This window comes from Siphateles boraxobius, unplaced genomic scaffold (assembly GCF_051911475.1).
Source record: "Siphateles boraxobius isolate OS27281-9 unplaced genomic scaffold, OSU_SipBor_1 12, whole genome shotgun sequence".
NCBI classification, from domain to species: domain Eukaryota; kingdom Metazoa; phylum Chordata; class Actinopteri; order Cypriniformes; family Leuciscidae; genus Siphateles; species Siphateles boraxobius.
The window spans coordinates 31418157-31431354 of NW_027508722.1; the positions used below are offsets into that span (position 1 = coordinate 31418157).

Below are 13198 nucleotides of genomic sequence, written 5' to 3' on the forward strand. Positions count from 1 at the left end.
GTGGCTAAGTTTATGCAACTAGCCACTGGTCCAGTTTTATTTCTCGGACTCCATCAGTGATCTTTCCTTTTTGTGTTGCATTTCTTTGGATGGCTTTTAGATTTCTCTAGATCTCAATGTTTCATTTTCATGAGCCTTTCGAATTCCATTCATGATATGTTTGCAGATGCAAAGAGAGTAACGAACATGTAGACGAAGATCTTTTTCCTGCTCGGAATGAAGAATCCAAACTTCATCTTCTGAATAAAAGAACTGTAAGAAAACAAAAGAACATGCATCTATTTTTACTTTGACTGGTTGCTGTAAAAATCTAGGAAAATACAAATGAAATAATAAGTTTGATTTGTTTTTGCAGCACCGTTGCATGCAGCCTCGAGACTTTCCTATAAAGACCCCTGAGAATGACAGGCGACTGAAAAAAAAAATTAACAAGATGATGGAAGACATGATCTCCTCATCCCCTGTTGGTGAGGAAAGCATAAATTTGTTTAATTAATTTCATGTTTATTTCTTTCAACAAATTTGTGTTTTTTTTTAATGCTTTTTTTAATTATGATTTTTTTTTAATAGGTTCTGACACGTCACCATTCGTTATTGATGAGGAAAGTGGAATAGTGTACAGTCCCTCTTTAAAACGCTCTGACAGCATGGCTCAGCGACTGAGAGAAATGAGAGCACAACGTGAACATCTCTCACCCACTGGTATTTCCTCAAATCCTTTTGAGAACTTTTTTAATTTCTGAACTAATCATTTTGTGATTTTTCTAGGGATGTGAGTCTTTGAGTTGACAGTGAATTGATTTGATTCACTATTCACTGGTTTTCATTTTAGGGCTTTTCACATTTGAAATATTTAACCCTGGGTCATTCTAAACCACAACAGAATACTGGGCTATCTTGTATATCTTGGGCTATCTTATTGTTTCACATTGCTTATAATTTACCCTGGGTTAACAGTTAATCCTGGGTATTCATTATACATACCTTTAAAACTAGTCACTTTTCAGCGAAATTCGCCTTTGTGAATCAAAATATGTAATTTATGTGAATCGTGTTGATCCAATGAGTTGAGGTTGAGGGGTGAAGTTGCAAGCACTGTAAACACAATTATAATTGGAAATGGGCTAATTTGACTGGAGGGAGACCATGGTCGTCGCAATCTTTTTTGGCGCTCTAAAGTTGCGCGACAGATCAGTTCAAGCAATCGACAGTGCCAAGCGAACATGAACGGATCACCTGTTTTGCTTAACTGCACAAAAAAAATCATGAATGAACACGGCCCGACGTTAACGCTTGTCCGGGACAAGTGAAAGACAAGTAGCTTAACTTTAGTGACAAAAAATACCTAGGGAAGCATCTCGTTGAGGCTCGTGGTGACTGTCTCTTTGTGAGAGACTTTTGTGGAGAAATCAAAACAAATGAGCATAACAGCACATATGTTTTTATGTGCAGCACATATGTTTTTTATTTTTAACATATGATATAGTTAAGTAACATAACACGACTAAGGGAGCTGTTTTGCTGAATATTATCACGATTGCAAATGTTACATTGTAGCAATAAACAAGTAGCCTATTTAATATTAAGTTTTACATTTTAGACACAAACAATATTGACTGTTTTTGTTCTGTTTCACCGACTAAAATTCTTTTGCAGCCAACATGTCTTTTCTTCTCCACCTGTTTTTGTCTGACCCAATGAGCATTTCACTGTCCAATGGTCATACTAATGCAATACTAGGTATTAAAGTTAAGGTATTGCATCCTTCTCATGGGCATTAATAATTTTTGACTTTTCAGTCTGAGTAAAAAAAAAAAATTGGCTTATTTTATCTGTAAAAGAAAACGTGCCTAACAATTATGCACACTTGAATATAAGGCGTTTTTCATTTCCAGCTTTAATGAACAATTATATATCATTTATAAATTATTACATATGAAATTAATAGTAGTTATTAAGATTAATGTGGTTTGGAATTGGTAAAATGTGCCTGGAAAAAACTGATCAGAAAATCAATGTGCCTAAAAATTCTGCATGACCTGTGTATAGATATATAGATAGAAAGATAGATACAGAGAGAGATATGATTAACTGGTTTAATTTTTTTTTAAAAATGTTTTTTTATATCTGTTTAGTTTATACATTAATATTCCAGTTTATGTTTGGTACATTCGGTTAATGTAACTAAATAACAGGTTAACGGTCAAACCTAAATATCGGTATCTGTAAAATCCACTATCAGTCGATTTTACCGATACCGATATTTAGGTTTGACCGTACGTGCCGATAACCGATTATTCGACCGATATTTTTTTTAAATGGATACTGTGATTAGAAACAAACATAACACTCCAAGTAAAACAGTGATGAACTGAAATGTGCTAAATTAAATAAATATATAAATATGAATATATTAAAATTAGATTTTCTACATAACAAACACTACAGAAAATAATTTAAACATTAAAATATTACAGGTCAAATGTGTGTTTCTTTAGCTATAACCTAGAAACATAGCCTATGTAAATTTCATAGGTAACACTTTGCAAGTCCCATTTGTTAACAAGGATGTATTAGCTAGCTTTCATGAACTATGCATTATGCAATATACGTTTTTACTGCATGTAATAATATTTGAGCAATACAATTGTACCTTGATCATTCATGTTAGTTCATTGTACATAAACTAAGGTAATAACTAGGGATGTCCCGATCCGATACTCAGCCATTTTCGCCGGATCGGGTATCAGTCAGACGAGGCCGATCCAAATCCGATATTTTGCGTAAACTATTCTGTGTTATTGTGAAGTCCCACAAAAGCATAAAGCACCATAAGGTTTTCGTGCACTATATTATAAGTGTTCTGAAGCCATACTATAGTTAGTATAATGTAAGATAGAAATTAATATTTAAGTCATTAAATTCAAGTTCTCACAAACTTTTCCCCCCGCTGTGGCTGTCAGTCATTCTCCATTCAGCATTCAGCAGCGCGTCGCGTTCGGTTACGACAGTCAACGATGAAACTCTCCAAGATGATTCAATGTTAATATTATTATATTTGATCTGTAGATAAAGCTCAATGGTTTCGCATAAAATGACTATCTTGCTGAACTGTATTGCTGTACCTTAAACATGTTCGTTTCTACCGTGTGTCTGTTAGATCACAACACTTGAGAGCACTATAATTCTTCTTCACACGCACAGTAACTGAAATTTAAAACTGTTAAAAGAAAAATATAAACTATTGCATAGATAGATACTGTATAATACACTATGCATTGATATGCCTTTCCTTTGTGCTTTGAACTTTTCAATGCGGACTCGGCGCGCTCTGACTGTATTGCTTCAAGCGCATCATTCTGCGCTCGGGATGCGCAAAGCGCTTTGTGCCGCACTGTATTGGAGTCTTTCATAATCATATCATGATACTTTTGCGCAATAGAAGATTATTAATAGCCTTTTTTGTTCTGTCCTATTTATCATATGTTGCTGCCTCATTAAACAGCTGTTCTATACATTTAACATATGTCTTAATTTTATAGCAGACTATATATAAAATAATTGATCTTTTTGATTTTTATCTTGTTCATGAATGTATTTTACAACAATACAAAGAGCAATGTGTAACGTTTTACCAGATTTAGTGCTACACTTATTGTCTCTTATTTGTTCCCCACTAAATAATGTATTTTTTCACTAAATGTTCAGATTTTATACAATTATTGTGCACTTGTGATTTTTCTAGACTAAATTTTACTGCTGAGTTATCAACTAATCTAGTTTATAATAGAATTTTTGTCAGGTTATGATCAAATTTTTTTTTTAGATTTGTTGTTTTTCTTTATAATGAAGTTGTCTGTATTAAGTAGATTGTGTTTAACACACAAAAGAGTGATTATCAGTTCAACACACAGAGTTATAGAAATTCTACTTGATTTAAAAAAAAAACTGCGCTGGTATCAGATCGGTATCGGTCGATATTCAGAATTTTTGGTATTGGATCGGATCGGTTCAGAAAAAATGGTATCGGGACATCCCTAGTAATAACAGATAAAATAAAAATGTATTAGTAAATATTGAAATGAACAAACTAACAATGAAAAATACTTCTACAAATTTTATTAACCTTAGTTAATGCTAAAATTGTAATCTTTTTGTAAAGCGTTACCATTTCATATGAGTCATGCTTACAGAAGATGGCCATATTTAAATATCTGAAAAAGGCCAGAGCATTAAAATTACATAAATGTAGACCTATATTACATAGTCTCTCACTTTATTTGCTTCTATTTTAGAACACTTGATGATTATTTAATCAAAATAACAATATGTTTTGTAGTGATAAAAAAAGAACACAAATGCGTTTATCATTTGTTTATTTCTGTTGGCTACATGAACATATCAATGTTGAGAAAGCAATCACGTCACTAGCTTTATATTAAACTTCGCCGGCTAATGAATGCATAAAAGTGACCAGCTGGATATAAACTAATGCAAATAGATAGTAACAATTGCGACATAACATTTGAACCGCAGGTCAAAACATCCAACTGGCATCTGAGCATTATGATAGCAAACTACGAGTTTTGGCTTTTAGTACGAATATGTTAGCCTTACTGTTGTCTATAAGCTAGTGTGCTCCCAAACAATGACAAAATTCGCATTTAGAAGATATAAGCATTCTGACTTCCACCAATAAGGATCAATGACTTTGATGGCATCACTCTGCACTTCAGTTTCACATCAGACTTTCTGTCCAATCAAATGCTTTCTATAATCTAAACTGTCCCACCCCCTACATTATAAATAGACGCTGAAGCTGCAGCTAAAATCGGTCTCTTGTTCACACATTTACTTTTTTCTACAGAGTAAATGGCACATATTGTACTATATAGTCAAGGCATGTCACCTTTATTTATATAGCGCTTTTTACAAAACAGATTGTTTCAAAGCAACTTTACAGTGATAACAGAAAAATAATGCAACAAAGTTTGTTTTGGCTGTACAGCAGATCTAGAAAAAAATAGCGTCATTGTCCAAAATAGTGTCTTTGATAAGTAAGTTCAGTGTTGATTCATTTCCATTGTAAAAATCATTAGTTATTAATTTAGTTAATTTATCTATACAGCAGCTCCGGAGAAAACAAGTGTCATCGTCCATCTCATTTCAGTTCTCATCATCCAGTGGTGTCAATGTAGTCAGATCAATAATATAGTTGAATCTTAAGTATCCTGACTAAGCAAGCCAGAGGCGACAGTGGCAAGTAGGGCTGCAACTAACGATTATTTTGATAATCGATTAATCGGACGATTATTTTTTCGATTAATCGATTAATCGGATAGAAATTAAATTAGATTTTTTTTTTATTATAACTAAATAAAACCGTAAATCAGGGTATTTATGTGTAAAAGTGTACTTTAAAAAGTGCAAAAGCCACACATTGAGTTTTACTAATATCAATATTTGCATTGTTTTTAATGATAATTGCTGATGGCAAGTTGACAAACATGATTATTGTTAAAAAAATGATATCCAACATATTATGTTTTAACACAATTTTTGTTAAAACAAATTTACACAGACATGTTGTTCAGATGTGAATATCTGAACTAAAAACAAACTAAAAACATCTAAAATATATAATTCATTTAATTTTTATTTAAAATTAATTATATATAAGGAATATAAGGATAAAGAATATAATATATATTATATATAATATATAAAAGAATAATATAAGGATAAATTGATTAAATAAATATAGAAAGACTGAAAACAATTGTGTGAATGTAGAGCCGCAGTAGATCGCGTTTGAAAAACAATTAAAACTTAGTAGACAAATGCTATAAAAAGAGAACGGAATGGAGGTAACGTTACCCAGCAAGCTAACAGGCTTGAGTAAAGGACAGGAGAAATTATGCATTAGTGCACAAGCATTCGCTGAAAACCACTGAGTACAGTGACTAAAAAACAATATTTTACTGCTGCTGTTATTAACTGCCTTTATATTTAGTGCTTCGCTTTGTAAAGACCGTTTTAATTTAACCTATTTCTGCGGTAGCGCTATTTTAATCCATCACTTACATTGCGAGCGAACTGATTGCGCAACCTGATGCTCGAGACAAAATACAGACATCCCAAGATCCCGGAAGTCCCGGGAGTCTCCCGCATATTGATTTCGGCTCCCTGATGCCCGCAAATTAGTTCAAACTCCCGAAATGAAATCTAGAGCGCGCAAGCAAGAGTGCGCATGCGAGACAGAAGAGACAAAACGAGCTGTGATATAACCTAAATGCTATTGGCTATTTGTTTTTAAAGTAGAGGAGTTGTTTGATATGACCCGCCCTGTCTTCCTGTTTCATTGGAAATTAGATCAACACATTGAATAATGCTGCACTTTTTAGGGTACTTCAGTGGGCCTTCAATGCGCAAACAAACCGTGTGATCGCTATCGATGTATTTGCCTCGAGCACATTTCAATATGGTCGCGAAATTGTCCAAAGTCATGCCTGGTCAGTTTTTTTAAAAATTTTTTTAGAAGAAACGGGTTTTGGAGGAGGTTGCAAAGGTCAGTGGTGTTTAACACTCAAACACTCTGACAGAGGAACTGTTCACTGATGTCGACTAATTTAGAATCATTGTTTTTATTTTCTCATTTGTATTTTGGTACGTTTAGTAATTCTGTATGGATCTGTATTGTAGCTACGTATATGCAGTCCTGGAGGGCTGGAATGGTGCGTTGATGTAATTGATTGTTAATTACACACTGTTTATGTTTAGTGTGATGTTTCACACTAGGGCTGGGCAGTATGATGGTATATATCATTACCACGATATAAAATGTCAACCGTAACAGTTTTTTTTTTTTTTATTCCATGTATACCTATGATATTGTCAGAACAAAGGCGGCAGCAGTCAACTGCACAGTTTTATTTAAAACTGTTGGAGGAGCGCATCAGGTCAATTCGTGACTGTCTATCCCTTTTTCAGAAAGGAAACAGTTCCATTCAGATTGTGTTTATGTCTTCTGGGGCTGATGGCCTTGACAGATTCTGTCATTCCACTGGGACGGTTGCGAATGAGTGAGTTTCAGCACTGGACAGCAGCGCAACTCTTGTGTCCATGCATGGGCGCTCTTCATTAGTGGACAGATCGCTCTTTTCTCGAGTCAGGGACTCGGCTGGGGTCAGTTTCTCTGAGTAAAGTGGTTACAACGGATGTGTTGCTCACAAGTTTGGGGTGCAGTATATGAGGGCAGAATAGCGAAAGAGAAATGGCCCGTCTTGCTGCAGAACGCACACAAACGTCCTGGAACAGTTAACAGTGTTTCTGGCATTGAATCATTTTGTGCAGTTCCTAAGGAACCACCACTTTTTGATCAGATCAGACAACACAACGATGGTAGAAAATATAAATTGCCAGGGAGGCACACGGTAAGCACAGCTTCAACGCGCTTTGCATATGATCGGAAATGGAGTGTTTTTGAGCAATGGTGCGCACACAGTCAGACACAGTCGCTTTTCTCTGTTCTCTGATTAACAGGAATACCATAGGTCAACACCCGTTCGTATGCAGGTTTATGAAAGGTGTGTTGCATGTGCACAGGGTTTCAAAGCCACTGGTTCCGTGGGGTCTGTCTGTGGTCTTTTAATGCCAGGGCTTGAAAACGGAAAAAAAATTCAATCGGTTCACTCCGAGCAGAATCAGTATTTTAACGTTTCTGTTCATGCATTCCTTCTGTATTATTACCGTTCTGAAACTGGTTTTATTACACTGTAAAAAATTTAAAGTTGTCTCAACTAATTATTATTTAGTAACTAGTTCCACAGAATTTTTACGTTCACTCAATTTCTCTCTTCAAAGTGTTGCTTCAATTATTATTTATTAGTTGGCCAAAACTTGACTCCAAATTAAAAAAGTATGTTTGCTCAACTAGTTTTATAGTTCATTCAACTAAAATGTTTTAATTGGTCCAAACTTGACTCCAACTTAAAAAAGTATGTTTGCTCAACTAGTTTTATAGTTCATTCAACTAAAATGTTTTATTCTGGATTTATTATTTGGTAAAAAATTGTTGTACTAAATCTTATACAGAGGTTAACAAAAGTATTTACTGGTGTGTATTAAATCACGTAAAAACACAAATGAAAACACGTTTGTCTTTATTTCACAACAATCTGCACAAACTTAACATACAGGCTAAAGTGCTCAGTTGATAAACATTAAATTCAATTGCCAATTCCATTTCAAACATTTATGGAACCAAAAAACATTTACTAATCTGTCCCTAAACTGAGCACAATAAAGCACATTTTAAATTGTAGTAAAAACTACAAACTCTGCAAGTAATTAATACATAAAAGAATTAGTGCTGTCAAGTTGATTAATCACATCTAACATAAAAGTTTGTGTTTATATGTGTATATATATATATATATATATATATATATATATATATATATATATATATATATATATATATATATATATTATGTGTGCACGTGTAGGTATATGTAAGGACGTCTGCCTTTACAAGCAAATGAACTTTAATGACCCCATTATTAATCTGTAGGGTATAATATGGAGTTGACCCACCTCTATAACATTGCCTCTATAACATTTTTTGGCCATTCTTTTAGAAGCGCGTTTGTGAGGTGTTACACTGATGTTACACCTGGATAACGGTTTCTGCTCTAATTCATCCCAAAGGTGTTCTATCTGGTTGAGGTCAGGACTCTGTGCAGGCCAGTCAAGTTCCTCCACACTAAACTCTTCATCCATGTCTTTATGGACCTGCTTTGTGCACTGGTGCGCAGTCATGTTGGAACAGGAAGGGGTCATCCCCAAACTGTTACCACTAAGTTGGGAGCATCAAATTGTTCAAAATGTCTTGGTATGCTGAAGCCTTAAGAGTTCCTTTCACTGGAACTTAAGGGGGCGAGCCCAACACCTGAAAAACAACCCCACACTGTAACCCCCCCTCCCCCAAACTTTACACTTGACACAATGCAGTCAGGCAAGTACTGTTCTCCTGGCAACCGCCAAACCCAGACTAGTCCATCGGATTGCCAGACAGAGAAGCGTGATTCGTCACTCCAGAGAACACGTCTCCAGTGCTCTAGAGTTCAGTGGCGGCATGCTTTACCCCACTGCATCCCACGCTTTGCATTGCACTTGGTGATGTAAGGCCTGGACAAAAATCTAAATAATTTTTTACAGTGTAGGCATGCAAACTACTTCTACAAACATTTTTAAAGAATGGGTTGCTCTCAGGAACTCTGTAAATTCAAGCGTGGAACCTGATCGGTGAAGTCCATTGGTGAAATTTTCTCACTACTAAATATTCCACGGTCAACTGTTAGTGGTATTATAACAAAGTGGAAGAAATTGGGAGCAATAGCAACTCAGCCACGAAGTGGTAGGCGACATAAAATCAGAGTGGGGTCAGCCTTGTGGGTGCGCAGTAGTCGCCAACTTTCAGCAGAGTCAATATGTTTTTTCCTCACAAATGTCACTGAATTCACAAACTGAACAACTGAATGTAGAAAACTTTCTTGCTTTTTTTTCGGAGTGAAATCTTGCCAGATGAGTCTTTAACGCACCTTTGGTTTTGAACGTACACACACAATGTATGTAAATGCAGTGGAGTGTTCTGGTCACATGCCAGTGTTTCAGTAGATAGTGCTGTAGGAGTATTGACTGGCTTTCGTCTGAAAACTTGCAATGACGACAGAGCATCACTTTGGCCACAACCTGATGGGAGAAATAAAAGTACAAATGATCACAAAAAATATAATAAAAAGATGCTTATTAAATAATTTAACATAACTACATTAGTTAGACCTATTTTAATAAATTTGAGATGAAACAGGAGTTGCAACCAATTTTACGGCATATTGTAATGTATTTATAATTGAAACATATTTTGGCCATACAATACAAAGCGTTTCAAAAATTGAAAAACTCTAATCCAAGATTATGTGATCACTAATATAAATCACTTACCAGTGCACGAATTTGAGTACACAAAATAATAGTATGAGCTGATTCACGACCTAGGAAGCTTATCGAGACACCCACAACGGCCTTATGAAATGCCGTCCTCAAGAGGTCAAAACGCTGTTTCAAAATGAGCGCCATTTTATCCAACATTATATATTCAGGTTTATGTCGGTTATGTCAGGTTTTGCACGGGACAATTGCAAAAGTTTTCACAATCTTAAAGTAATTAATCACGCTTAAGTTACCCTAAAATAGCGCATTAATGTGTTTAACATAACAAGTTTCATAGATTTCAGTAACTCGCATCCACAAAAGTAACTCAGGCCTAACGTTACGATTGGGCTATAACTTAATGATGAAAGACCGCATTCTCTTCATATCAACTCTTCACGTTACGGAAACACAAAAAATATCATAAAACATCCCTAAATTAAAGCTATTACACACTATAGTAGTAAATTTTACATGTTTTATGAATCAAACGAGGTAATATACCACGTTCCCCTAGCTAAACATAAGTTGCGTTAACGTTATATGGCGGCCTTCCCCTCAGACATCAGGCTTAACGTTTTATGATTTTAAATGTAACTTACGCTTATAAATATCTACACAAAAACAACGAATATGTTTAAGTTGTACGAATATGTTGTACATATTACTTTTTTGTCGATAAACTTGAACATATTCTATAATTTCACATATTCCGTGCCGAGTGAACTTGACATAGGCCAAACGTCATACACTTCACTTTCTCTCGGACATAACTTCTAAAACATTTCTAAATACCAATAAATACGTCTCAGGACGTAACAACACAAACCCATCACATATGTTGTACATTTTTGTCGTTATTAGGTTTAAAATCGATCATTTATTCAGAGCCACTTACCTTATGTTAAGCATGACCATCTTTGACAAAATGTCTCCCGCAGAGCCGCCTGCCCGCCTTGTAAAACCCGCGAAGTCAAATGCTGTATCCTTCCGCAAAATCAGATGAGCCATAATCTAGATCCTTCCATTCTCTGTAGCGACGATGCGCTTTTTTGTATTTACTACCAAAAATAGACGGCTTAAATTCAAGATTTAAAAAATAAAGGTTTTATATATTAAAGTGTTGTATAGGATCCATCCGCTCTCATAGTGCAGAAACGATTTTGACAATTTGATTTTGTTTTGATATTAGGCTATATCAAATGTTTATTAAATGTTTATGAATGTTCATTTTAACAACAAAACAACAAATATGTTCTGTTTTACGCATATTGTATAGCATAGCTGCATGGCCTTAATACTTTTAGCAAATATTGGCTAGATTTGTGATTATAAGTCCAGTCAACATTAGCCATCCTAAAGTTGACTGGATTTGAAAATATCCATTCATTAAATTTTTTTTCAAATATATTTTTGCAGACTTAATATAATATGTCTTCTTAACTAATCCCAAGCATGAATATTGGTTAAACTTAAATATTTTTGCTCTTCCAACATTTTATTAATTGGCGTTTTTACAGTGTAGAAAAAATACCGGTTAATATCGTTATTTTTTTTGCCTGTACTTTAATAATAATAACAGCTTTTTTTTTTAAGCACGAAGAACATCTTATGATATTTGCCATCTAGTCATAGCTAATACAACATCATCTATAATAACAAAACGAAAGGAAAAACTGTCAACGGTTAAAATAAATGAAATACATTTTTTCAAGATATTTTAAAATATTTGCTGCATGGTTAAAAACTCCTATAAAATTACGTTTTTTAGAGGAAAAAAGATAAGTTGTGTATACGTCGCATTTTATTACATTCAGACATAATGTAAAATACACAATATTACAAAGCAAAATTTTTAAAAACACTAGTCTATAAACATATAGGCTATTTTAGTTTTCTTCACTCCACAACAAATCTTAGATTCTCAGTTCTCCGTTCAGAAAAGCGCTGCAGGTGCGTGATGTGTGAATCCGCATGTTCTATTGTTTATGCAGCTATTTGCGCATATTAACTAAACCCCTGTTAAAAATAAAAGAAAAAAAACTCTGCTATTTTAATTGTTCACAGACTTATTTATTGTAATTTAATTCTAATTAAACATTCTAATCTTGTCATTTAACGGTTAATGATCGTTTAATGAGTTAAGGTTGATGTTCAAGAAAAATAATCGAAATGAACATCCCTAATGTGAAAATATCATTTGCAGCTTAAATTTTATCTTAAGCCCCTTTCAAAAATTATAATTTATTTCTATAATATGATGCCTTCTTTTTTTTGAATGAATGAATAAAGGGTTTATTCGGTTACTAAACATGTAACAAAATATATATACAACAACAAATTCATTACAAGCAAAGAGGGTAACCGAACGGGTGTAGGCTGAAGCCGTGGCTTATTACGCCTACCCTATTTACAAAACAACATCTACCCATCAAAATTAGAACTTGAACAATAAACATGGATAAACATATGTATGCATAAACATATTCCTGTATACACATACAAACATTTTTCAGTTTAACACACAAGTGTTTGTTTTATTATTTATACCACAACAGTAAATTAGTGTCTTATTAGAAATTCTATAATATACATTATCTTGAAAAAGATACAAAATTAGTAAAAGATACAAAATTAGTAATTTCCAAAAAAAGCATAATAGGCGCACTTAAACACTGATTTGTTGCACAAAAAGTTGTACAGTTTACTGCACATTTTCATTCTTGTAGTTATCTACAATGGCTAATGAATCATTCGTACATTCATTGAACAGATTTCTTCCACATTGCAGGTGGATAGGATTCTTTAACTTCCCCTTTTTGTTTCTTGGGTGCAGGAATGTACCCCACATTGTGCTAGAGAAAACTTAGTGTGAATAGTTTGCACATGTAACCCAATTTATATTTTTATTTTTAATAAATGCATTGAAAAAAATAATTGAATTGTTACACCCTACATAATCAGTACAAACTGTACAAATAAACCTTTCTTTCAGGGTTTTATTAAATTTGTATAAATGTAATTGTCTTGTCCCTCAGCCTCACAGATGCAGGAAAGCGGCTCAGGATATGATTCATCTTTGAGAACTGCTCTTGGGGCATCTCCAACACTGTCTTTCTTGCAACAGCTAGGTTAGGGAAACAAAAGTCTCTTTTGATATTGGAAGAATTACCATAGTATCCATTTTACATTACACAAAACTAAG

At 34.1% G+C, this 13198-nt stretch overlaps 1 protein-coding gene across 3 annotated transcripts in view; it reads left to right on the forward strand.

Annotated features, from left to right (window-relative positions):
- The window catches only part of mcph1 (microcephalin 1), a 160195-nt gene that overhangs the window by 4992 nt on the left and 142005 nt on the right, over nt 1-13198 (forward strand). For all 3 annotated transcript variants that reach the window (XM_077218062.1, XM_077218055.1, XM_077218072.1), the window contains 4 exons: nt 167-254; nt 356-467; nt 571-702; nt 13032-13124. In XM_077218062.1, coding sequence (XP_077074177.1) covers nt 167-254; nt 356-467; nt 571-702; nt 13032-13124 — 425 coding nt within the window. The remainder of the gene's footprint in view (nt 1-166; nt 255-355; nt 468-570; nt 703-13031; nt 13125-13198) is intronic.